This window comes from Coccinella septempunctata, chromosome 2, assembly GCF_907165205.1.
Source record: "Coccinella septempunctata chromosome 2, icCocSept1.1, whole genome shotgun sequence".
Lineage (NCBI taxonomy): Eukaryota > Metazoa > Arthropoda > Insecta > Coleoptera > Coccinellidae > Coccinella > Coccinella septempunctata.
Window position 1 is genome coordinate 19154339 of NC_058190.1, and position 26822 is coordinate 19181160.

Here is a 26822-nt window from a genome sequence, read left to right on the forward strand (position 1 = left end):
CTACTCCTGGAGAAATATCAGTTCAAAATAGACGGTCAGAAAAACTGACGGATAGAGTAAATCTTGGAACATAGATACAAGGAATAGAAAATAATCATTTGTTGTTTTTCAAAGACTGGAGTGAGATAGTTGCTTAAAGTCGCTAATCACAATTGAGATAGTTGAATCTGACATCATTGTCACGTCAATTTTCCGTACAAAAAGGTAGGAGCTATATAAATTCATTTATTTTACGCCACTGCATCGAATGTTTGTACCACAACAAATACATTCATAGCACGTTAATATCCATTCCATGTATTTATGTTTTAAGGAGTAAATAGAGGAATGAATGAATATCCTAATATAAGCTTTTTTTCATACGGAGAGCCCTAGAGTCCCAGATCCAACGATTAAAATGAACCACCACCATCGTCTGTAGACGATGAGAAATGTATCACATTTACTCAGAAATGTGAAACCAACTGAAGAACAGAAGAAGATTATACCTAATTACAGAAAATGCAATATAGAAAAAGTAAACAAGGAAATGGAAGCTTTCATCGAAGTGAACAAAAATGATCTTATAAATGAAGAATATATAGAAAAATTCAATAATGCTTTATCTGAAAGTATAAAAAAACACACACCCATGATCTCGAGACATCCATTCATTCACGAACTTCCTCCATATATCATTAGAATGATCAAATATAAAAGAAAAATGTACAGGGAATATCGAAAAAGTGGAGACCCTATTCTCAAAAGAACTCTGAATGAATACAACAGAAACATTCACAAAATGATACAACAATATAAGGAACAAAACTGGATAACTGTTTGTAATAAGATCAACGATTCCAAAGGTAAAATATTTTTCCAAGAAGTTAACTAACTGTCCTGATACAAACAGTCACGCCAAATTCCCACACTAGAAGATAATGTGAAAGAATATCAGACCGATAAGGAAAAATGTGAATTATTTGCAAATCATTACCAAAATACTTTCACCATCGTCTGTAGACGATGAGAAATGTATCACATTTACTCAGAAAAATTTATATTTTTTTCTGACATTCTACGATCGAGAGTATGTTCCTCTTTTTTGTTTTGAAAATTGAAAATGGCCAAGAAAATTCATTTCCCCGTGCACCCATTCCATCAATTTTCTTGGATGGCCATTTTAAATTTTGGAAAAAAAAAGGAACATGCGCTCCATCGTAAAGAGAATATCGGTTCATTTTCATGGTTGGAGGTGGTTTTTCTGAGTATATTGTGAAACATTCCTTTATCCACCAATTTTCTTGGCCGGCCATTTTGAACTTGAAAAATGAGGAATATGCGCTTCATCGTAGACTGAATAGTTCATTTTGATCCTCGGAGCTGTAGTATGAACAAAAAATTATGTTAGGATATTTTAGTCATCCCTCTATGTACTTTAGCCATCAATTTCCTTGGCCGGATGTTTTGAACTGATTTATCTTCTGGAGAAGGAATCCTTGAAACATTCTGAATAGAAAAAAAATCGGTTCATTTGATCGTTGGGGGTGGCGTTCTAGGGCTGTCAGAATGAAACAAAGTTTTGTTCTGAGTACATTCTGATACATTCCCCTATATTCCAAATATCTTGGAAGGTCATTCTGAACTTGAAAAACAGGAGGAATATGAGCGTCATCGTAATATGAAAAACAATAATGAAATCAGGGATTATAAAACATGATCTATAATAATTCTTGGTATGAAATGAGTCTTTTTCTTCCTTAAACATGAGTAATTATTCGGTTCGGCATACTATTATGAATAAGGAAAAATGAATTAACCGACTGCAGCATTGATATGAGAGATCGGCCTGGAGCAAAAATACGATCATATGACTTGAGGGAATAATATTAATTCGAGGAGGATCATACGTTGTATGTATTAAAACAAATATGGTTCCATCAGGACAATAGTATTAATCATGAATCAATTTGGAATGTTAGAACATTACAGTTTAAACTAGGTTTTTATATCGTTCCTATATTATATGTTGTGAAAGGGTATATCAGTCACCAGGAACCTCAGTTTTTATACAATTTATTCAATTAGCGACGTTTCGAGACTTTTAGTCTCTTCCTCAGGCTGAAAAATATGACAGTTACATAAACACAATAAAAATCCTCTAGATAGAAAGTAATCAACATGAATACCACATTTACACATATTTGTATATTTCACTCTTATTTACTTAATACTTAAACACTACAATTAAAACTAACAATTCATCACAAACAAGCATTCAGACATTTCAAAAATAAGTTAAACCAGCTCACCTATGAATATTAGATTAATAGATTTTTTCCTTTGAAACATTGTTCAAAATCGTGGTTGTCAATAAATACTATAATAAACATCTCTGGGGGACATCAATGTTTTTGACGTATATCAATATCGGGTTCATAAATGGAAATGAGAACACAAGGGAGACTGACGGAATTAACATGTGTATAGAAAAACTAGACTAGATTTGGATTTCATTGATGAGTTTCGAATATGCGATGTTTAATGAACCAATATCGGTTCGCGCGTTAACAGAAAAAGGGTGTTTCTTAATGAACAGCATTTCTTTGAAATTTCTCCATGATTCATCACAATCTTCACAGTCCACCTTATATACAACACCCGACTTCCTGAAATCAGGATCATCATTTTTCAGTCGAGAAAATAGGCATTTTACGGTCTTTTTATAATAACTGACAATGGTAGAAGATGTTGTGCGCATGACATTAACCATTCTTTGGCTTAATTGTGGGACATAAATCAGTTTAAAATATTTTTTATCTCCATTATCTGCGCCAACACTTGGCTGAGGAGTTCGGCGATCAGCACCATGAAAAATCCTATTAACAAGGGTCTTCGGATACCCGTTCTGGAATAGAACATTAGCCTGTTCAATGAAATTTTTTTCATGAAATGACACATGCAACAAGGTTTAAATTTTGTGCTTAATCGACTTGATGATCGCTAGTTTTTGAGATGTTGTATGGAGTGATTTAAAATGTAAGGTCCGATGAGATGCCATAGGTTTCTAGTATAAGTCAGTTATTATACGACAATCTTCTCTCGTCAAGAAAAGGAATTTTACCGTCTTGTTCAATTTCATGTGTAAACTGTAAATCGGAATGGACGTTGTTAATGGTAGCCAATACATGGTTAATCATATCGCGTAGAACTGACATAACAATATCATCAACATAGAGAAAAATGAAGGGTATATGGAAATTTAATTTCGATAAAACAAACTCAATCAAGTGGTTCATAATCAATTCAGCAATCCTGATAGATAGGTGATGCTGGGTTTCCCATGGCAGAGCCTTTAACATGTGCATAAAATTTCTTATCATATTGAAAATAACTATTCTTGAAAATGAATTTAATAATACATAACACCTTGTCCAGAGAAACATCAATGAAATCACGGTATGTTACCCAGTTCTCCTGTAATAATCGAATAACTAAATCTTGAGGAATATTAGTGAACAAGGATTTGACATCCACACTAATGAGAACATACTCTTCTGGAATATCAGTCGTGAGGGTGATCTTAGAAATGAGATCAACTGAATTTTTTATGGAGTACGAGAATAGGTGTCTAATCTTACCCAAAGCGGTGCATAGGAACTTCGATACATTATACGTGGGTGAACCACACAAGATTGTCGGATATAGAGGGTTTCATTTTGGGACAGTGTGGGTTACAGGTTGAGGAAAAAAAATGTTTGCGTTCAACATTGTGTGATATAGTTCATAGTTTCTACAGTAGGTTCAAAAACAGCTATAATGTGAGTTCATTCCATAAATATCTGCGTTATCTTCTCAAAAAAACACGTGATTACCTCAAACATAATCCTGACCTATATGTTACCAATGCAGACAAGGGTAACGTAACTGAACAAAAACTCAAAAATTTACTTTCTGATACTGAGACGTATAAGATATTAAAGTCTGATCCAACTATCAAAATCCAGGTGGAATCGAACGAGTTGGTTAAGCAGTTACAGGAATGTTCAGTGGTTTCTGACAGTAAGGCAAAACAATTGAAGAAATATAATTCAGTACCACCTAAGATTTACGGTTTGGTCAAGGTACATAAAGAGGGAAACCCACTCAGACCTGTAGTTTCTTGTTGTGGTTCACCCACGTATAATGTATCGAAGTTCCTATGCACCGCTTTGGGTAAGATTAGACAGCTATAGTATAGTGAGAAGGGGTTACAGTTCACTGCGACCTTAAGGTCTATTGTGCCCCCTAACACTCGTACTCCGTAAAAAATTCAGTTGATCTCATTTCTAAGATCGCCCTCACGACTGATATTCCAGAAGAGTATGTTCTCATTAGTGTGGATGTCAAATCCTTGTTCACTAATAGTCCCCAAAATTTAGTTATTCGATTATTACAGGAGAACTGGGTAACATACCGTGATTTCATTGATGTTTCTCTGGACAAGGTGTTATGTATTATTAAGTTCATTTTGAAGAATAGTTATTTTCAATATGATAAGAAATTTTATGCACAGGTTAAAGGCTCTGCCATGGGAAACCCAGCATCACCTGTGATTGCTGAATTGATTATGAAGTTGAAAAGAATATTAAGGAACGACGAAATAAGTCAACGATTAACTTCATTAGGAATAAAACATCGGTACTGTAAAAGAATTGTATCAAGAATACACTCTTGCCCAACAGGTTATATACGAATAATTACAGGAGAAATAAATGCGTTCGAGACACTACTTAACAATGGTCTATTTAATATGAATCGTCACTACATGGTGTTTCCCAGTCATGCACCAGAACCAACACCGATACCTTGTAACAAATGCTTACTATTTGATCATACAACTGAAAATTGCAAAAGTCCACCAAAATGCTCAAAATGTCAGTGAACTCACAAAATGTTCCAATGTAGGTCAACCAATACACCAAAATGTACTGCTTGCAATGCTGAAGACCATTTAGCATGGTCCATAAAATGTCCCAACCATCCGAAGAAACCAATCGAAGGCATCCCAAAAGTCAATGTTAAAACTATAAATAAAAAAACTAGAGAAATAGAGGATCTTACAAAGATGAGCAGAATACACTCACACATAACAATACACGATGACATAGTACATACATTTTGTCGTAAACTCAACAAACCAAAAAACACCAATAGAAATGAACTTTTACTCAAGATCAAGAAGAGGTTCATAAGTCAATATAATGTAGATACAACAGTGGTGTTTACAGGGAACAGATTTTATGTGCTAATGTTTGATATGGATGATCCAGAAGAGCCCTCCCCAACTGAACCTATCAACAGCAAAAATAATAGTCAAGTTCATGTCGACAATTAAATTTTTGTACAACAACATAAACAGTTACATCCCAAAAAAACACTTGATCAATCATTTCATAGAACATAACAATATATCATTTACAATGTTTGTTGAGGCGAAAATAAAAAGTTCAGACAATACGCAATCCCGAAATTGGACACAACTACAAAAGTTTGGACACCAAATACAGAACACGAGAGGTGGCAGCCTTGTACAGTGTCATCCAGGCATAAAATGTGGAAAAGCCAATTCACCAGCAGTCAACAACCCCTTAAATGAAGTAACCCATTTCTCTGTCCCATTCAAAAATGAAAAATTACATATTTTCCTTGTATACATTCACCCTGCATCAAAGATAGAAGAAAGTATTTTCAAGAGCGTCTCTCTGCAAATATGCTATCATAATAGGAGACTTCAACGTAAACAAAGCCAAGAACCAACGGATCAACAACTTTTTGAGAAGCAAACAGTTTACCAAAGCGGAAACTCCACCAACATTTTTGAGCAACGAGGACGAAGATAGTACTCCTGATAAAAACACTATAGAACAGAATATTAAGCAAATTGAATTAACCCCCGATTTGGGCTCAAATCACCTGGCAATGGTTGTGGAAGTAGACCTGACTGTGAAACCAACTGAAGAACAGAAGAAGATTATACCTAATTACAGAAAATGCAATATAGAAAAAGTAAACAAGGAAATGGAAGCTTTCATCGAAGTGAACAAAAATGATCTTATAAATGAAGAATATATAGAAAAATTCAATAATGCTTTATCTGAAAGTATAAAAAAACACACACCCATGATCTCGAGACATCTATTCATTCACGAACTTCCTCCATATATCATTAGAATGATCAAATATAAAAGAAAAATGTACAGGGAATATCGAAAAAGTGGAGACCCTATTTTCAAAAGAACTCTGAATGAATACAACAGAAACATTCACAAAATGATACAACAATATAAGGAACAAAACTGGATAACTGTTTGTAATAAGATCAACGATTCCAAAGGTAAAATATTTTTCCAAGAAGTTAACTAACTGTCCTGATACAAACAGTCACGCCAAATTCCCACACTAGAAGATAATGTGAAAGAATATCAGACCGATAAGGAAAAATGTGAATTATTTGCAAATCATTACCAAAATACTTTCAAACTGAATGAAGATGCCAACTTTGATAAGAATCATTTTGACAGGGTGAATGCATGGTATGATAATCATTTTAACAAGACGAGAAACACAAATAATGAGATAATTGAAATTAATGAGGCAGATTACTATGGAATTCTTCATAAATCTAAAAACACCACACCTGGAGCAGGCAACATCCCGTGGTCCAATTTCAAAGTCCTGAATGAGAGCATCCACAAGAAACTGATAGAAATATACGAGTATTGTATAAATAACAGCATATTACCAAAAATTTGGAAAATAGGTACCATAATAAACATACATAAACCAAATACAGATAGTAGAAGAGTCGAAAATTACCGACCTATCACCCTGCTTCCAGTTCTAGGGAAATTTTATGAAAAAGAAATTGCTTGATCTACATATAAACAAATACATACCAAATTTTCAGTTCGGATTCAAGGAAAAAAACTCAACAAACCACCCACTGTCAATTCTTATATCTAATGTTCAGAATGCGACGTTGGGAAAAGATAAGTCTGCTGCGTTATGCTTGGATATCAAAAAAGCTCTTGACAGTATGTGACACAGAGGACTTTTATATAAGCTGAATGAAACTAATTGCCCATACTACCTAATTAAGCTATGTCAGCAATTTCTAGAAAACAGAAAACTAACAGTTAAAGTAAATAATGCTGTTTCTAATCACTTCAGTCCAGAGCAGGGCACGGCTCAAGGATCTCCACTATCAACATCAATATATAAATTTTACTGTTATGATATGTCCATCAACCCATCTAGGAAACACTATGTACTATAATTTGCTGACGACACAACACTGATAGTACATGAAAAATCATTGCAAAATTGCATACAAAGCCTGCAAGAACAAGTAAATACCGTCACACTATGGTTCCACAAATGGAGGTTGAAACCAAATCCAACTAAGTCTCAGTTTATCATCTTTGATCACATAATCAACCCAAATTCACCAACTATTAATATCAATGGAGTTAACATAAGACCTTCGCCGACTATAAAATATTTGTGTGTTCAAATAGACAATAGATACAATTTTAATGCCCACACAAAGATGATAAAGAAAAAGACTATCTCCAGAGCCACATATTTTGCTAAATTGACATATAAGAAGCAAGGAATCAACATCTACAATGCAGCAAAAATATATATAAGACCATCTGTAGGCCATTGATTGAATATGCACACCCAATATACGCAAACTGCAAATCCAGAGCAATAAAAAATCTGCAAGTAGCAGAGACAACAGCCCTAAGAAAGATAACACGAATGCGACACCCAAACAATGTTCTCCATAATCCACCGAATCAACTCTTATACGAAAAGACAGGAATTGAACCAATAAATGAAAGAATCAAGAAACTCAATATGAAGTTTCATTCTAAACTGATAGAACAGCATGATATAATTATACAATAACACGATGATGAAACGAATAGGACTAAAAGAAAACATCCCACACAGACTCTTCTGAAAATGCTGAATACCAACTAAATAATTATTGTACGATATTGTATTGTATTTTATATATATAAAAAAAAATTATGAATAAAACTGTAAATTTAAAAGGCTGAAGGAACCTAGGTCGATGGCCATTTGTTTGAAGACAATAAAGAACTGTTATATATATGTTATTTTATCACTTCCGGGAGCTTTTCAATTTTTCAAGCTTCTGATTATCTCCATTATTTCAAATGGAGAGGTTGGTTTTTCTATTTTGTCGTCTACTGGTGGTTCATTTATTTCTTCTTCGTTGTTCTCGACTAGTTCTTCCAGATCATTATTATCGTCATCAGGTCGATAGTATTTAGTTCTTGAACTCTTTTGTTCCATCTATTTGTTCTCATGCCCTTAAGGGCATTTTTTAGATCTTGGCTGTGTCGGTTTAGGTTCCTCTTATTTATATCTGTATTGTTGAGCCTGTATGTTTTTCTTTGTCTCCGATTTTTCCTGATGAGATCTTTGATTTCTCTGGGTGTATCACCTTGTGGATGTGTCGGTGCTGGTCTCGTTATTTTCTTTGTGCTCTTTTTGTAGGCATCTAGTTTATTTTTTTCTAGTTTATCAACTGCACTTTCAAGGTCTTTCGATGTGTTGATTGTTGGTATTTCTGTTACCTCCGATTGTATCAGATCGCTATATTTAGTCCAATCGGTGTATTCTCTTGTTTGCATTAGTTTTCTTCTTGGCCCTTCTCCTATTGTAAATTCGATGGGATTGTGGTTAGAGGTTCCGTCCCACAAGGTCTCTATCGAGAATTCTCTAATGATATTTTTCATAATTGCGATATCAATTACATCTGGTAATCCATTTCCGAATGCTAGGTACGTTGGTTCTTCAGATCCAATAACGATAGCTTCATGTTTTTCAGCGAAATCTTTCAGTTTTCTGCCATTTCTGTTTTCCATCCTGCTGTTCCATTCTGGAGATTTGCAATTAAAATCTCCGATGCAGATTTTCGGGTTTGTTCTATCTAGTAAGTTGTTAATCTCTTCTTCCAATAAGTTATTTGGGGGTCTTTTATATGCCGATGTGATTTCGACTCTTTGTCGGTTTATTTCAGCAACAATCGTCACTGTTTCTATTTGTGACTCGTCAGATCTTCCTTTAAAATAGTGTTTCAGATCTCGTCTAACCAGTAAGGCAACACCTCCTCTAGTGTTTGCGATTCTGTCACATCTATATATCTCATAATTCATTATGTTCAATCGCGTATTTGGTTGTATTCTTGTTGTAAGGCTATAATATCAGGTTTTCTCTCTGATATTATTTCTTCTATCTCGGATTTTCGAGTTCTGGCCCCGTTTATGTTCCAGGAGACTATTTTAAGGGAATTCGTCCTAGTTGTTTGTTCCATTATTTCAGTTTACTGAACATTCCTTGGAGTTTTTCTCCATCTCTCTTTCAATTTTCAACATGATTTTGTTGAAAATTTTTTCAGTAAAAGTTTCTAAATCGTCGGCGGATTCAGATACTTCTTTGTGTTCTTTTGTTTTGTTGATAGGTTTTGCTTGGGGCGCTTTCTGTTGTTCCTTCTTCTGTACTGGTTTAGGTACTTTTTTTTCTCGTCGTCTACTTTGGAGATGGTTGGCTTCTTTTTCTCCTGGACTTTTTGAGGAAATGTGCTCAGCTGAGCCGATTTCTGGCCTGTTTTTCTCTTCCTTGTCACCAATTTGAATTCGCTACATCCTTTGTAGCTTGCTGGATGGTCTTCTTCGCCGCACAGAACGCATGTGGCATTTCTCTCCTTTTCTGGTAAGTTCGCAATCTTTTGTGCAATGATTGCCTAAAGATTTGACGCATCTGTATGGAAAAGAGCACTTGTTTTGGGCATGTCCGTACCTCTGGCATCTGAAGCACTGGCTTGGATTTTCTGCCCTTCTTTTTGATTCCACTACAATGCAGAGATTGTAAAGGCGTCTTATTTCGAAAATCTCCTTTCTCTGAGTTTTGACCAGATATAAGGGTATAAGCTTTTTGGTTTTATTGGATGTCATTCTGGACACCTCGGAGTCATGGATTCCTTGGACTTTGAGATCATTTTTGATTATTTCTAGGTCAGCATGCCTTATGACTGCGTAGATCTTTTTCTCTTCCTCCATCTGGTAGGTGAAGTACTCCTTACCAATCTGGTCCAAATACTGGGTTCTCCAATAAGAGGTGTTATTTTGATATTTAAAGGAAAATGCCATTTTTCGAGATAAATGATCGGATATTTATTTCATAATAAAGAGGAAAGTATGCCGTTAATAATGAAAAACAACATCAGCCAAAGGGCCACCACGACTACGCTTACAGGACCATATCCTTCTCATGAAATTTTCCATAACCAAATCGCAAAGTGGCTGCCCTATGTCCTCGATGGCCTCACGAATCCATCTTTGAGGTCTTGAATCAACGCTCGGCTGTTGGCGTAGACCTTATCTTTAACGTGGCCCCAAAGGAAGAAGTCGCAAGGTGTTAAATCACAAGATCTCGGTGGCCAATTGTGATCACCTCTTCGAGAGGTAACAGGGTTCGGAAACGTTGTCCAGATCAATACTATTCAACTCCGGCCATAAAAATTCTTTAATCATCTCTCGATAGCGCAATCCATTAACCGGATCATTTTGATGCATTTCAAGGACCCAATCAGCAAAAACACGACGTTGTTGATGATCGGCCGGCTTGAGTTCTTGTGTTAACTGAACTTTATAAGCCTCAAGACTCAAATCTTTATGCAAAATACGGTGTAATGACATTTGTGGAATGCCCAATTCAAAAGAACGACGAGGAATGGACAAACCTGGGTTTTCTTCAACACTTTGGGCTACAGCAACAATATTCTCAGTTGTTCTTGAGCGACGTGCACGGGTTTCATTCTTCACATCACTAACTTGTCTCAACAGCTCGAATTTTTCCACCAATTTCTGTATTGCGGTCCGACAAGGTGCTTCACGACGTCCCAAAAATGCTCTAGTTTTGCGAACTGTGCAGTCACAGTTTTTGTAGTGAATTTTAATAATTTCAATGCGTTGTTGAAGTGTGTATCGTTCCATTTTTAGTAATGGCGCAGTTTCTACTTGTCAAATATCAAAAAATAACAGCTTCAAAAGTGACAGCCACCGAAATGTCGGGCTATTCAAAATAACACCTCTTATTGGAAAACCCTTTACTTTGTTATGTTCCTGAAGTCGTCCACAGTCGAGGCTACGATCTTAATTCCGTCTTTTACGACGGTTGCTCTGTTGTAGCTTAATTTCTTCATGTAGAGGTTACCCATCGTCGTGATGGATGGAATTTCGTCTTTTTTAGGTAACTCCGTTGCTTTTTTTGCGCTCTCTTTTGGGGACCTCTACAGGCTTTGCAATTTCTGCAAATGTGGGGGATTTCTGTGCCGTAATCTGTTTTGCAATTTCAGCAAAACTAGGGGATTGAGGCGCTTTATTTTTATATACTTCCTCTCTCAAGAGGCGTATCTCCCCGACCAACTGAGCCACGGTTTCAGTTAGTTTATTAATTTGAGCCTTCAACTGCCCATTCTCTTCTTTGAGCCTTACAAGCTCCTCTGCTTCTCCATCGTTGAAGTCTTCGGTGTCCGTAGCTTCCATGTAGGAGCTCTCATTGTCTGAGACCTCCGACATGGCTTTTTGTCGGTATTAAACTATATGTGGTATTTCTGAATAAAAATGAAATATTTGAAATCCTCACTACAATATTACAATAAAGCTATGTGGCTAAGTTATATCTTTTCAGGTAAATATTTTCTATACTATAATATCAGAAAAATAAATCGACTCACCAGTGATATCCGTGGAACCATCGATCAATGATCTGGACACAAGACACTGAATTTGAACGAATTTCCGCTCTATAACACATACACATATAGAACTTACAAAAACTTCGGAAGTTTCGTAGACGGAATCAAAAACTCCGCAGCTTCGCTAGTGTACACTTTCACTTCGACTTTCTTTTCCACTTTCACTTTTATGGCACTCTGAAATGCGTCTGAACTGGTCGAGGTCTCACTCGAAACTGAAACTGTACTTCATTCAGAGTTCTCTGGATGACTTCAGTCAGCTGATATGGGGCGGTTTCCGGTCCCGCCCTGTAAGTATGCTGACAATTGTGAAGAGGTATTTTCTCCAGATACTCCGTTCTTATATCTTATCCACTACACAGACTCGGTCTCGAGTGAAATCTTGACAAAAGAAGACGTGCTATAGTGCTCCATAGTGCTATAAAAGTGAAAGCGGAAGAGAAAGTCGAAGTGAAAGTGCCCACTAACAATGCTACGGAATATTTGATTCCGTCTGTGCAGGTTGTGTAGGTTCTATATTTGTTATCGGAATTTTGATTCGTTGAAATTTTTAAAGTTGGTGTTCATCCCCAGTGTCCAGATTTTTAATCGTTGGTACTGCAGAAAACATCAGGTGAGCTTATTTTTCGTATCTTTCTTCTGATTTTTCTCATAGCGTAGAAAACTTTTGGCTTTATACCATAGTTTTATATTTGACTATTTCAGTGAAGATTCCTGAATATTTTATTATTTTCAAATTGTTTGATGTTTTGAGAAATCTGAGTATAAAACCATGTCGGAAACCTCAGATAATGAGGGTTCCTATATGAAAGCGACCGATGCTGAAGAATTCAGCGACGGCGAACACGAGGAGCTTGTGAAGCTCAGGGAAGAGAATGGGCAGTTGAAAGCTCAAATTGTCAAACTGACCGAAACTGTGTCACAGTTGGTCGGTGAGATGCGCCTCTTGAGAGAGGAAATGACCCGAAAAAATATGCCGAAATCCCCCACTTACGCCACAATTACAAAACTGGTAGCGGGTTCCAAAAATAATTCCCTTAAAGGAATTGTTTCAAAACCCGAAACAAGGAAAAATGATGCAACGTTGGTTGCGAAGGCCCCAAACGCGCCCCCAACTAAAGGCGCGCGAAAAGAAAGCTCCTCTTCTGATGAGGGTGACCGTCAAGAAGACAACGGGAGTGCCTAAAAGGAATAAAATCCCACCCATCACGATGATGGGTACATCAAATTGGGTAGAGATCTCAAAAGCTCTCTATACCAAGAAATTCAGCTATAACCAGGCTACTGTAGTGAAAGACGGAATCAAGATTAGAGCCACAACTGTAGATGATTACAGAAAAATAACTAAATTCTTCGACCAACTTGGAAAGGAGTATTTCACATACCAGAAGAGAAGAATAAAATTTATGCCGTCATTAGGCATCTTCCAATAGACGCAGATCTGGAATTGATTAAAAAGGACCTGAGATTCCAGGGAATCGATGATGCTGAGGTGTCTAAAATGACATCAAACAAAACGAAAAAGCCGATACCGTTATATCTGGTTAAAACGCAAAAGAAGGAGATATTCGACATCCAACGACTCTACAACCTTTGTATTATAGTCGAACCAAAAAAGAAGGCAGAAAGTCCAAGCCAATGCTTCAGATGCCAAAGGTACGGACACGCACAAAATAAATGCTCCTTCCCGTGGAGATGTGTGAAGTGTTCGGGAAACCATAGCAGCAAAGATTGTGAACTCACCAGGAAAGGTGAAGAAAGAAACGCTACATGCGTTTTATGTGGTGAAGAAGGCCATCCAGCAAGCTACAAGGGATGTAGCGAATTTAGGCTGGTGACTAGAAAGAAGAGAGCCGGCCAAAAAAAGACGGAACAGAAAAAGCCGTCGAATAAAGCAACACCTGCACGAAAACTTCAGGAAACTGTAATAACCAAACCTGCCGAACAGGAAAAGAAGAAAGAAACTTCTAAGCCTATGCAGAAGAAAGAGGAACAAAAGAAGACTCAATTAAAACCGACTGTAAATAGTCAACCAGAAAAAAGAAAAATATCTGAACGAGCCGATGATCTAGATATCTTCACGGAAAAAATATTCAACAAGATAATGTTGAAATTTGAAAGAGAAATGGAGAAAAAACTCCAAGCATTATTCAGTAAACTGAATTAATAGACTTTACGGATATTAGGAATAAATCCCTCAAGATAATGTGGAACATAAACGGGATCAACGAAGAAATAATATCAGAGAGACAACCTGATATTATAGCCTTACAGGAAACAAGAATGAACCGGAACAGACGACTGAATTTCATGAATATAATTTCATGAAACATATAGATGTGACAGAACTATAAACACCGGAGGAGGCGTAGTAATATTGGTGAGAACAGATCTGAAACACTACTTCGAAAGCAGATCCGACGAAACACAATAAGAAACAGAAACAGTGACGATTGTTGCCGAATTACATCGTCAAAGAGTGGAAATTACCTCGGCATATAAGCGACCACCAAACAATTTATTGGAAGAGGAGATGAACAATATGTTGGAAGGAAATACTCGAAAATCTGCATCGGAGATTTCAACTGTAAATCCCCATTATGGAACAGCATAACAGAGAATAGAAATGGCAAAAAACTCAAGGATTTCGCCGAAAAACAAAATGCCATAGTGATTGGACCAGAGTTACCGACATATCTTGCTTTTGGTATAGGAATACCAGATGTAATAGATATCGCGATATTGAAAAATAGTAACTCAAAAATTCTCGATTGAAACTTTGGAAGATGGAACCTCAAACCACAATCCCGTGGAATTGACAATTGGAGAAGAACCAAGAGAAAAACTGATGAAAGTAAGAGAATATACCAATTGGGCTGAAAACAGCCATTTAATAACGTGCGTTCAAAAAAATTCGTCGTCAAGTAGGCTATGGAATTTTGAACGTCGATATTTCGTGTCTAAACGTAATTCTTAGCTCGTGCTTTACTATTTTCCAGGTGAACTGTCATTTTAGCATTTTGGGTTGTTGTTGAATTAAAATTATCAGCAAATTATAAAGATGATTTTTACGGACGTGTGAAAGACTTTTACTATTGAATTCTACTTCAAAATTGGAAAGAAAATTGAAGGAAAATGGAAATATTCTGTTCCGGCGACTTCATTGAAGCCTATGTTGCTGTAGATTATGAAGAATGAATTTTTCCATTGTACTGTTTTGCGATGTGTTGACGAAACAGGTATGTTAAAACGAAAAAGGAAGTGGTATACCAAAAAAGAAAACTCTAGAGTTCAGTAATAATGAAAACATGGTGACAGAAGCTCGACAAACCTCTCTTCAGATTTTATCTCGAGTGGATGGAGTATCCGTTGGCATATGCCACCCGATTTTGAAAAAAAGATATCCATTTGTTTCCATAAAGATTGACATGTTATCAGAAAACTGAAAAGGTTGTGATTACCTAACCTTGTAGCATCCGAGAAAAATTGATGAATGAACTGATGCATACTGACAGTATGCATCAGTCAAAGGCAAAATGTGGACCTACTTTCTTTTATGGAACAATAGCAGAACGTTATGAAGGAGAAAGCATCATGCCTTTTTATAGCTGAATTGAATTTTAATAAATTGTCCAATAGCTATTTTCATGTAATTCAGTTCTTTTAGTTTAGTCATGGATTTTCAGTAATGACTGAATCAATTCAATATTTATAGAGAATTAATAAACATTTCATTGAGAATCTTACTGTGATTTATTCATATGACTGAAGTAACTAGAACCTTCTTACAAAAAACATACTACCACGATCAATTCAAGATTCATGTCTCTTACGTATGAAAATAGTGGACGGTTAAAATTTTTACGAAGAACTTTTCTAACCGCCTCAGATTGTTTGGTTTCTTGTCATCTTACTCAATGAAAGAAATGCTTTTCGTAAGTTGGGTGAAATTTACAGGTAACCTTTTCTGAAAAGTGCCTTTCCGTACAAAATTACGATATATAGGTTAATGTCATCATTGTTTATATTTTGGGAAGATGAAGTAATTCAAGGAAAGACATACGTTCAGCCACCGAACATCAGCCTTCAAAATTTCATAGCCTACTTGACGACGAATTTTTTTGAACGCACGTTACAATCGGAAATAATAGAAATTCCAACAATAAGCACTCCAGAGTATCTGGAATGTGCGGTTGATAAACTGAAAGAGATTATTTTGAAAGCTTACGAAAAAAGCACTAGAAGAGTGAAGAGACCAGCACCAAGTCATCCGCATGGCGATACGCCTAAAGAAGTAAAAGATCTTATACGAGAAAATCGAAGACTGAGAAGAATATATCGGATGAATAAAAATGATCTGAATAGAAGGAACCTCAACCGCCCTAGCCAAGTTCTGAAAAATGCCCTGAAAGATCTAAGAACAAGCAGATGGAACAAAAGAGTTCAAGAACTGAATACGGTCGATCATTCTGCATGGAGAATTCAAAAAAGACTACGAGGAGAAAAGACTAAAATTCCACCCCTACACGGAGAAAGAATAATGGCGTATACCATTACTGATAAAGCAGATGCACTGGCGGACTCGATCGAAGGAGAATCGAGAATAAATTAAAGGATGGACGACGATAATGAAGGTTTGGAAGAACTGGTTGAAGAAAATGATGAAGAAATGGATGAATTACCAGCGACTACTGAAATAGACAAGCCAACATCGCCAAATGAAATCAGGGAAATAATTAGAAGTTTGAAGAAGAGGAAAGCTCCCGGAACCGATAAAATAACGAATGTTATATTAAAGAAATTACCTAGAAAAGGTATAGCCGCTCTAACAAATATCGCGAATGGAATTATGAGAACAGAACACTACCCAAAAAATGGAAAACAGCGAAGTCATAGTATTCAATAAACCATTCAAAGAGAAGAAGTTCCCACATTGTCGTTGATGCATGTACGTGCGTACGTGTGATTTCTTCTGCATGAGTTCTTTGTGAGTGAATTTGTAAACATTGTATATTCTATCTTTTTACAAGTGCATAAGTGAGTTGGAATTCCTTAATACGTAGGAATTAGTATAAAATAATTCTAAAATTGCATTTTGGATCACATTTCGTTGCGATTATTGTTTTTGTTTACTTCCATAAGTGTCAAATTTGCTGGCCGGTATCTGAACGGAATCGGTAAACCGGATGGTTGATATCAGTATTACTGATAACTATTTCGCATTTCTGAATTTAAGGGTATCCATACACGATAGATCCTCTCTTTTGTTTGTCTTTAGGGGTGAAATTGATTATTTTCGGCGTTCATTTTCCTTTGTGATTCTCCTTTGTGGGTACCTTGCTTATTTTCCTGAGCCTACCTGTGTATGTCTGATGAAAAGTCCTTTCTGATCGGCTCCAGAAAGGTGAAAAGTACTTCCCCTGTATCTTTCCTTTTTTTCCCATATTAGATAAATATTGGGAGTACGCGAAACTGTTTAATCACACATATATAGGGTCAACCTTTCTCCAGAAGTGTACATTTTGCCCAAGAGTGTTCTCGATATACTAAAGGATACCACACACTACAGAAATCATTGGATATGTCAGAATCTAACGAGATTGTAACAGTTCTCAGGGAAGAATTCGCGAAACAAACAGAGATAATCAGGAGCGAAATTGACGAGTTGAGGAGCGAGATAAGAGAAATCGGTGGGATAAGTGAGAAGAGGATTTCGGGTATTGAACAGCGCCTGGATTCGATGGACAAGGTTGTTTTACTGTTAGAAAGATCATCTAGGAAAAATAATATTATAATAAGCGGTTTGAACTTGGATGGTGCCGATGTGATTGTGCCTACGGTTGATAAACTGAACGAGCTTCTGGAGATAGATATCAAACTACAAGATATCAACGACATTTATAAACTTGGTAGTTCTAGAACTGCCCCTATTAAGGTCGAATTCATATCGGGTCTGACTAAGTTAAAAGTCAAACAGAATAAGACAAAACTGAAAGGTAGTAAAATCTTCATTAATGATGATTTGTGTGAGGAAGATAGGGAAAGAGAGAAAATAATTGTTAGATATCTGAGGGAAGCAAGAATAAACAACCTGAGAGCTTCTAGGAGGGGTTGGAACCTTTATGTTGGCGGCGAAAAATATACTGTTAACGATTTGGTGGCTGGTTGCTTGGACTTTGAACATTGTTCACATACCATTGGGGGAAAGGGTGAAATTGAGGGGAAAAAACTTGAAAAAGTGCAGGGTTCGGCACTTCTGGTGTCTGAGAGTCAACAACAGGTTGGGGGTAAGTCTGGTTTAGATGCTACTGAGGAATCTAGTGTACAGAGGGGAGTAGCTACTTTCGAGAAAGTCCTCAGAAGTGCAACGATCACAGAAAAGAAGCGAAAAAATAGACCTTACTCTTCGAAGGAGAGACGCCAGTGAGTGGGAACTTCAGTGATCTCGTCACAGTCTTTTTTTGGATTTTTTTGGTTTTTTTTGTTTTTGTTTTATTTTAAATGTTAATATTTTTGTGGTAGCAAAGTGTGAAGGGAGAAGAGAATCATATCAGAATGGATTATTTTTTAAGGGAGTATCAAAATGAAGATTATGATACATTAATCATAGATGACCTTGAAGAGCTGGGTTCTGTTGGAAGTAAACACTTTAGGATATTTACGATGAATATTCGTAGTATAAAAGAAAACTTTAGTGAATTCGAGGTATTTTTGGAAACTTCAAGAACTAATTTCGACATTATCATACTGACTGAGACATTTAAGGTAGGATATCCGGGACTATACGATATAAGAGGATATCAACAAGTTTATAATGAAGGAAATTATAATAAAAATGATGGCATAATTGCTTTCATAAAAGATAATATTAGTTTTGATCACTCCAATGTGAAAATAGGAGAACTGACAACACTGGAATTAAATTTACAAAGGCGAGGAAAAAATTTGAAAATAACTTCTATATACAAGTCGCCACATTATTCAGTTGTTGAATTTAATAAGGATTTGTCATTTTATTTGGAGGAGACTAAACATTCAGCTGACCACATTATTACTGGTGACATTAATATAAACCTACTTTCTAAGGAATTTCTTGTAGAGGAATATAAAAATATACTGAGTATGTATGGCTTTACATCTTTTATAAATAAGGTTACTCGTCCCGATAGTGGAACATGTTTGGACCATTTCTTCGTGAAGGGTACACTTGCTGAAAATTTAAATAGCAGTGGAATCATATTGCGTAATCTCATCACCGATCACTACCCGATTTTGCTAAGCACACAAAGGATCATAGAGGACAGTCCCTTCGAAACATGCCATACTAGGAAGTATATAAACTATAACCAACTTAAGATTCTACTCAGCTCAGAAAATTGGAATATGGTTTATGATTGTGACGATCCCAATAAAAGCACAGAAATCTTCATTCGTACCCTAAAAAGGTACATTAATCTAAGCACGAACACGGTATATGTCACAAAAAACAATCGAAAGAGAAAAGAATGGATTACACCATCAATAATTAATGAGATTTCTAAAAAGGAAAGTATTTACAACAAGGTGAAAAAAGAACCCTCAAATATCCAACTGAAAAGTGACTATTCGAAAATAAAGAATAAATTGAAGAAGCTCATAAGAAAGGCCAAGGCAGATTACCACGAAAAATTGATTAATGCAAGTCAAAATAATTCTAAAGCCTTATGGGATAATTTAAAATCTTTGACAAATGCCAAGACAACGAACACGGATATAAGATACATTAAAACCGAGGACAATGTGAAGATTGAGGACAGTCAGGAATCGTGTAACATTTTCAATGATTATTTCAGCGAAATTGGAGAAAAATATGCAAGAAGAATAACACCACCGAATGATTTCAAGGAGAAAGGCAGACAATTGGATGGTTCCTTCTTCTTGTTTCCAACTGATCCTGAGGAAATAGAGGAGACAATAAATAGTTTGAAATCTAAAAAATCGGCTGGCCATGACGGAATTCGTGCGGAGACACTTAAAGAAATGAAACATCAGATTTCTACAGTACTCACGCATATAGTGAATTTATGTTTTGAAAAGGCGTGTTTTCCCGAAATTCTTAAAATAGGAATAGTGAAACCACTATTCAAGGGAGGAGATGTCCACACTTTGACGAACTACAGACCGATTACTTTGACTTCAAATCTGGGCAAAATCTTCGAGAAATTATTAAAAAAACGCATGGAGGCATTCATAAGTAAACATAACATCATATCAAAGAGTCAATTCGGATTTCGTAAAGGTATGTCCACTGAAGATGCGATTAAAAAGGTGACAGACTTTGTTTATAACAATGTTGACAAAAAAATTCCTACTCTAGGGGTAGTAATAGATCTCGCAAAAGCTTTCGACACCGTCAGTCATGATAGACTTTTGAGGAAATTGGCAGACTATGGTTTCCGAGGAAAAATCCTAGATCTTCTCCATAGTTACATTTCAAGTAGGACTCAAATTGTAACCATCAATGGCAAATGCAGTAGAGAAAAGCGACTTACCTTCGGGGTACCACAAGGTACCGTATTGGGTCCTCTGCTGTTTAATCTCTATTTGAACAGCCTCTTCGATGTTAACACCAAAGGAGAAATTATAGGCTTCGCCGATGATACTATTGTATTATACCAAGATATAACGTGGCAAAATCTTAGAGACAAGGTGATCAGGGATTTTGGGACATTGATGAAGTGGTTTCAAGTAAACAAGTTAACCATAAGTCAGGAGAAAACCAAGTACTTGACATTTGCCTCAACTAAGACGGGAATCCCAAATTTAGGAGATCTGGATATCGAAACAGATTTGACGATTACAAAAACAAGTTCAGTAAAATATCTGGGTATCGTCATTGATGAGAATTTGAGATGGCACGATCATGTGACGTTCCTTTCGAGAAAGCTCCGAGGAATTCTGTGCAGATTCAGATATATAACCCGATATATAAGATCAATTAAACATCTACGCATTTTTTATCATGCATTGGTTCTACCTCAACTTTCGTATGGTATAATAGCATGGGGTGGTGTCTCTGACTGTCATAGAAGGGGTCTTGATGTTTTGCAAAGGTGTATTCTGAAAGTTATGAATAGGAAGGGAGTAAGATTCTCATCTGAGATTATCTACAGGATGTCTGAAGCTCTAGATATAAGACAAATTTACGCCCAGAGAATTGTAATGAGCATTCACCAAGGAAAAATTCCCATTACTACTAGAGAACATAGTTACCAAACTAGAAGCAGAGGAACTAACTATGAGACCCCGAGAGCAGAAAAAAGACTAGGACAAAGATATAATGAATATATTGCTCCGAGGATGTACAAAATCGTCCCTAGACATATCAAAGAAATAAAGAATAAAAATAGGTTTAAAAGCGAATTAAAGAAATGGCTTCTCGAGGAGGATAGGATTAGAATCCACAAAATAATAAATTCAATTTGATGGAGGACAGAGGGAGAGAACAAAAAAGGGGAAAAAAAAATTTGTTAAATAAATAATATTGATCACCGACAGAATCAGTTTTTTCACCGTTATTGGGACCTATACTTTTCATCGACTACGAAACTTTTCACCGATCAAGAGACATTAAATTCCACCGACTGAGACAGAAGAAAGATAAAAATGAAAGTTTTTTTTATCACATGAATTTTTTTTTGTTTTTGGGGGGGGTTGAATTGTAATGTGAGGTCTATGCATTTTTATATTTCCAAAGACTGGGGTAGAGAATTGTATTTTTGTTAAATTAACTGTATACAGATATCACCTAGGTAGATAACTCACAGTTGTTTTCAAGAGTTTATTGTTGTGGAAATTGTATATTTTCATATATTTATATTAATAAACTCTATTATTATTATTATTATTACAAAACTACAGACCGATAAGTCTACTGTCGGCGTTAGGAAAAGAAGTAGAAAGAATTATCGCCACGAGGCTAAATGAGGAAACCGAAAATCTGAAAGTAATACCACCAGAACCGTTCGGATTCAGAAGAGAGCATTCAGCAGAGCAACAAATATTAAGGCTCACAGAGTACATTACGAAGGGATTCCAAAACAAGCTACAGGTCTTGTTTTACTAGACGTCGCTAGAGTCTTCGACAGAGTATGGCATGAACGCTTAATATATAAGATGAGATGTGCTGGATATTCGATCAAAATATGCAAGTTGATCCGGAACTATCTAAAAAATAGAAGATTTTACGTGAAAGTGGGAGGAGAATGCTCCTCAACAAGAGATATAGAGGCTGGAGTACCCTAAGGATCAGTACTTGGGCCAATTCTGTACAACATCCACGATATTCCGAAAAATCCAAGAACCATGCTAACGTTATATGCTGACGACACAGGCATAGCAACTCGACACCGCAACCCAGAAGTAATAGAACGAGTTCTGCAAGAGACGATTGACGAAACAAATGACTGGTGCATAAAGTGGAAAATCAAGCTCAATGGACAAAAGAGCCAAGCAATATTACTACAGAAGAGAAGACTGCGACCCACAACGAAACTGGAAGTTGACGGCGAAGAAATCGACTGGAAAAATGAAGCCAAATATTTAGGAATAACGCTTGACAAAGGACTTACTTGGAAAAGTCATATCAAACAAGCAATCGACAAAACGAAAGCAGCGATGAATAGACTCTTCCCTCTGATAGGAAGAAGCCACATGTCTAACGAGACAAAATTGAAGATAATCAAAGCCGTTGCTTGGCCTCAACTGACTTATGGATCAGTTGCCTGGGGTTTCGCGGCAAAGAGCCATATCAAAAGAATTCAGGCCACTGAAAACAAGCTGCTACGATGTGCAATAGATGCACCTTGGTTTGTCAGGAATACACAGATTTATAGGAAAACCATAACGGAATAGTCCGAGAGCTGGCAGCAAAAACAACTACCTCATAAATTACCAAAGGTTTGGTTTGGCACTTTGGTTCATTTTTATTACCAAAACTTGAAACCGCTCGTCTGCCGGGCGTGAGTGGTCGCCTTATGGGATAAAAAAAATTGAAAAGATGAGAAAAAATCGATTGGAACTTCCTAATAGTTACCATAATGAATGTTGTGTTAAAATGGTCTAGGATCTTAACTGAATTGAAATCGTAAGCGTCTGCCAACAGGGGTGGTCGCTCTTTTGAAACAGACGCTGTCAAATACAGGGTGGTCCAGATCGTAACCAAGAAATTTAAACCACGTATTCTACATCAAAAATAAGCCCTAGTTTGTCATATAAACATATGTCGAGAAATGTTTCCTCTCCGAGATACGGGGTGTTAAAATTATAGAAAAAAAATGTTTTTTATTAATTACTTTCACACTGCTTGGAATATTTTTATGAAATTTGAGACATAGGTTTTGAGCGTCAAGGAGCACTTTTTGCATATTATCATTTCTTTTCTATTCTACCAGTGGCGTCCGTACTGCAGCGAGACTGAATATTTTCAGATAAAAAAATGATACGCCACTGGTTTTTCCGACAATAAAAATTACTTTTCAAATCCTTATTCAATTTGGAGCAAATTCGGTCTCTTGACTTTTTGCTGTACGAGGCACCGTTTCCGGTTAAAAAAATAAAACACATTATCATGCATAAAGAAATCGCCAAAATTTGATATGGTAGGTATATTATAATAATAAGACTATTTTTGTGAACGAAACGTGTAACTAAAAAAAAATTAGCATTAACAACCACAGTCGAAACGAACTTAAAGAAGATGTTCGAAGTATGACCCATTTTGCTGAACACATAATTCACATCGACGTCTAATAGATCCGACAGCAGCAGCTAAATTTCAATTTCTCAATTCGTCGCAAGCATTTTGAATACGGCCAATAAGTTTTTCCCTTGAGTTCACAGGAGTCATATATACGATTTCTTTCAAAAACCCCCATACGAAGTAGTCCAAAGGGGTAATATCGGGGCTCCGTTGAGGCCAACTGACTGGCCCATTACGTCCGATCCATCTTTCTGGAAAATTATTATCCAACCAGTTCCTCACATTTCTATGAAAGTGGGCTGGACAACCGTCAAGTTGAAACCAAGCCGCTAATCTTGATTCTACTGGAATATTTTGCCACATATTCGCAAGCTCTGCCATTAGAAATTGTAAAAAATTTTCACCAATAACTCGTTCTGGTAAGAAATAGGGTGCAAATAGGTGATTATTATAAACTCCAAGTCAAACATTAACACTAAATTCTTGGTCGAATGGGATGTGGATTTTCGTGGCCCATACATGCTGGTTATGAAAGTTTACCACGCCCCGACGACTGAAACACGATTCATCAGTCCATAATATGGTATTTAAAAAGTCTCTATTCTGCTCAATTGAACGAAGAATCCATTGGCAAAAAAATAACCTTCGCTGTTCATCACCTTCTCGTAAACCTTGGACGGGTTGCAAGAATTTTTGACCTAGAAAATCGAATTGTGCGAGCTGCTATTCGACTGCTTGTTGTTGGATTCCTATCAAATTCACGAAGTATCCTCCATGGCACACTTTGCTTTCCACAATAAAGAAATTACAGTCTTTTATGGTTATGCTTGTATTGAAACGAGTAATTGGAAACCAAAACTGTCATTTAAATTTTCTAATCCTACCTAAAAATAGGAGTTGGGTCCCAAGTGACCAGTAACATATCTGTTATGTTTTCTCGGGAGATCGAATGGGGAACTTTGTTATGTGTTATTTTTCTGTAACCATTACGTGTCTGATGCGATATTTGAGATGTACCTGTGCTGTATCGAAATTATATCCACATTTTGTAAATTTCATGTTCCCGCTCCCTGATATCCCTGTAACATATTTGTAACATTGTTCTTTATTTGCCATGTATCATTTTGAGATCATGAACATAGCATGACACCATAAGCGTTTTAACTACCGTCGAGGGCGCTGTAAAACGTAAACAAATATGGAGGATTGTGAGAAATGCTATTGATACCGCTGTCGTTTTGATATGTATTTATTATCATTTAGACGTTTTGTCAGTTGAATAGTGGATTACTCAAAGTTAATAAGTGCAGATATTGAACGTTTGATAAGTTATTTGTGTATCATAGTGATTTTCCAGTGAAATGGTGAATTACTGAAAAGAATTAAAGTGATATGGATATCGAACTGTAGGTCAATAAATCATTTCTCTTATTTTCATAGCAGTCCTATAACACATAATAGGCTATGTTTTTATTATATCCAGCATATAAAAATTATATTTGAATAAATAATGTCCTGTTTGGTGTAAATTTCGATATAAGTTATTTCCTCACGTGTTGCATGTACCTCATATGTAGAAATAAATGAATAAATCATATACTTATATTGAAAATTTTCTTCAGAAAGATATGAAATATGCATATAGTATTCTTTTCAAGCATGAAAAATTATGGAAATTAATATAAACTATTGCAATATTGAACTCGTATTTTGATTTTTCAAATAGTGTGTATTTATCGATCATTTTTGAAAATAAAATTGATTATTGTTCTCCAAGAAAAATTAGGGCATGTCTTTCTGGTTTTTGCACTTTCCTGCATTAATGAACTGTTGATTATTTTTTTTATGGAATGCAGGAAAGTGCAAAGACTAGAAAGACATGCCCTAATTTTTCTTGGAGAACAATAATCAATTTTATTTTCAAAAATGATCGATAAATACACACCATTTGAAAAATCAGAATACGAGTTCAATATTGCAATAGTTTATATTAATTTCCATTATTTTTCATGCTTTTTTTGAAAGCAATTTCAATAACAAATGAAATATAATAAACATAGCACAAGAACGTAATATATATAGATCTCCCATGAAACAAATATTTGCATGATCCATGTTTGAACTATTTTTGCTCCTTTCAGAAAGGAGATGTGTTCCTTGTTTGAGGCGGACATAGGAGCATAGCTGCTACATAAGCGCTCTGTATTTGTGCTCTTAGTGTGATATATCTGTTATAAAACAAGGAGCGTGGGATACATTTCTGCTTCATAACTGTTATGAGATATGGTCACCTGGGGTGTGTGTTGAATTTATCTAATCTTAGAAAATTGCTACAAAACCGTAGTAAGCTTTTTATTGCTATATCAAATTTTTGCGATTTCTTCCTGCATGAGAATGTGTTTTATTTTTTTAACCGGAAACGGTGCCTCGTACAGCAAAAAGTCAAGAGACCGAATTTGCTCCAAATTGAATAAGGATTTGAAAAGTAATTTTTATTGTCGGAAAAACCAGTGGCGTATCATTTTTTCATCTGAAAATATTCAGTCTCGCTGCAATACGGAGGCCATAGGTAGAATAGAAAAGAAATGATATTATGCAAAAAGTGCTCCTTGACGCTCAAAAACTATGTCTCAAATTTCATAAAAATATTTCAAGCAGTGTGAAAGTTATTGATAAAAAACATTTTTTTTTCTATAATTTTAACACCCCGTATCTCGGAGAGGAGAGGAGAGAGGCTTATTTATTTTTCTTATATTTCTTGGTTATGATCTGGACAACCCTGTATTTGACAGCGTCTGTTTCGAAATAGCGACCACCCCTGTTGGCAGACGCTTACGATTTCAATTCAGTTAAGATCCTAGACCATTTTGACACAACATTCATCTTGGTAACTATTAGGAAGTTCCAATCGATTTTTTCTCATCTTTTCAATTTTTTTTATCCCATAAGGCGACCACTCACGCCCGGCAGACGAGCGGTTTCAAGTTTTGGTAAAAAAGTTGAACCAAAGTGCCAAATCAAACCTTTGGTAACTTATGAGGTAGTTGTTTTTGCTGCCAGCTCTCGGACTAGAATTCATGAACAGAAAAGCAGAGAAATTATTCGAAACAGCGGAAAACCATCCGAATCAAGAACTCAGGAGACTAGTGGACTACGACCCAGAGGAAGACAAAAAGAGAATGCGAATTTACCGAAGGAGACCAAGAGATCAATTAAAAAGAGATTAAAATAACAACAGAAACTTATTGAAAAATTCAATAAAGT

The 26822-nt window shown here is 36.1% G+C and overlaps 2 protein-coding genes across 4 annotated transcripts in view; one reads left to right on the forward strand and one right to left on the reverse strand.

Annotated features, from left to right (window-relative positions):
* Positions 1–26822, forward strand: part of LOC123307700 — a 322483-nt gene that overhangs the window by 166719 nt on the left and 128942 nt on the right. The gene's annotated exons all lie outside the window — the stretch shown is intronic.
* The window catches only part of LOC123307704, a 38027-nt gene continuing 12802 nt past the window's right edge, over positions 1598–26822 (reverse strand). Inside the window, exon 2 of the mRNA XM_044890114.1 lies at positions 1598–2887. Within this exon, the coding sequence (XP_044746049.1) occupies positions 2480–2887 (408 nt within the window). The 3' untranslated portion in view covers positions 1598–2479. The remainder of the gene's footprint in view (positions 2888–26822) is intronic.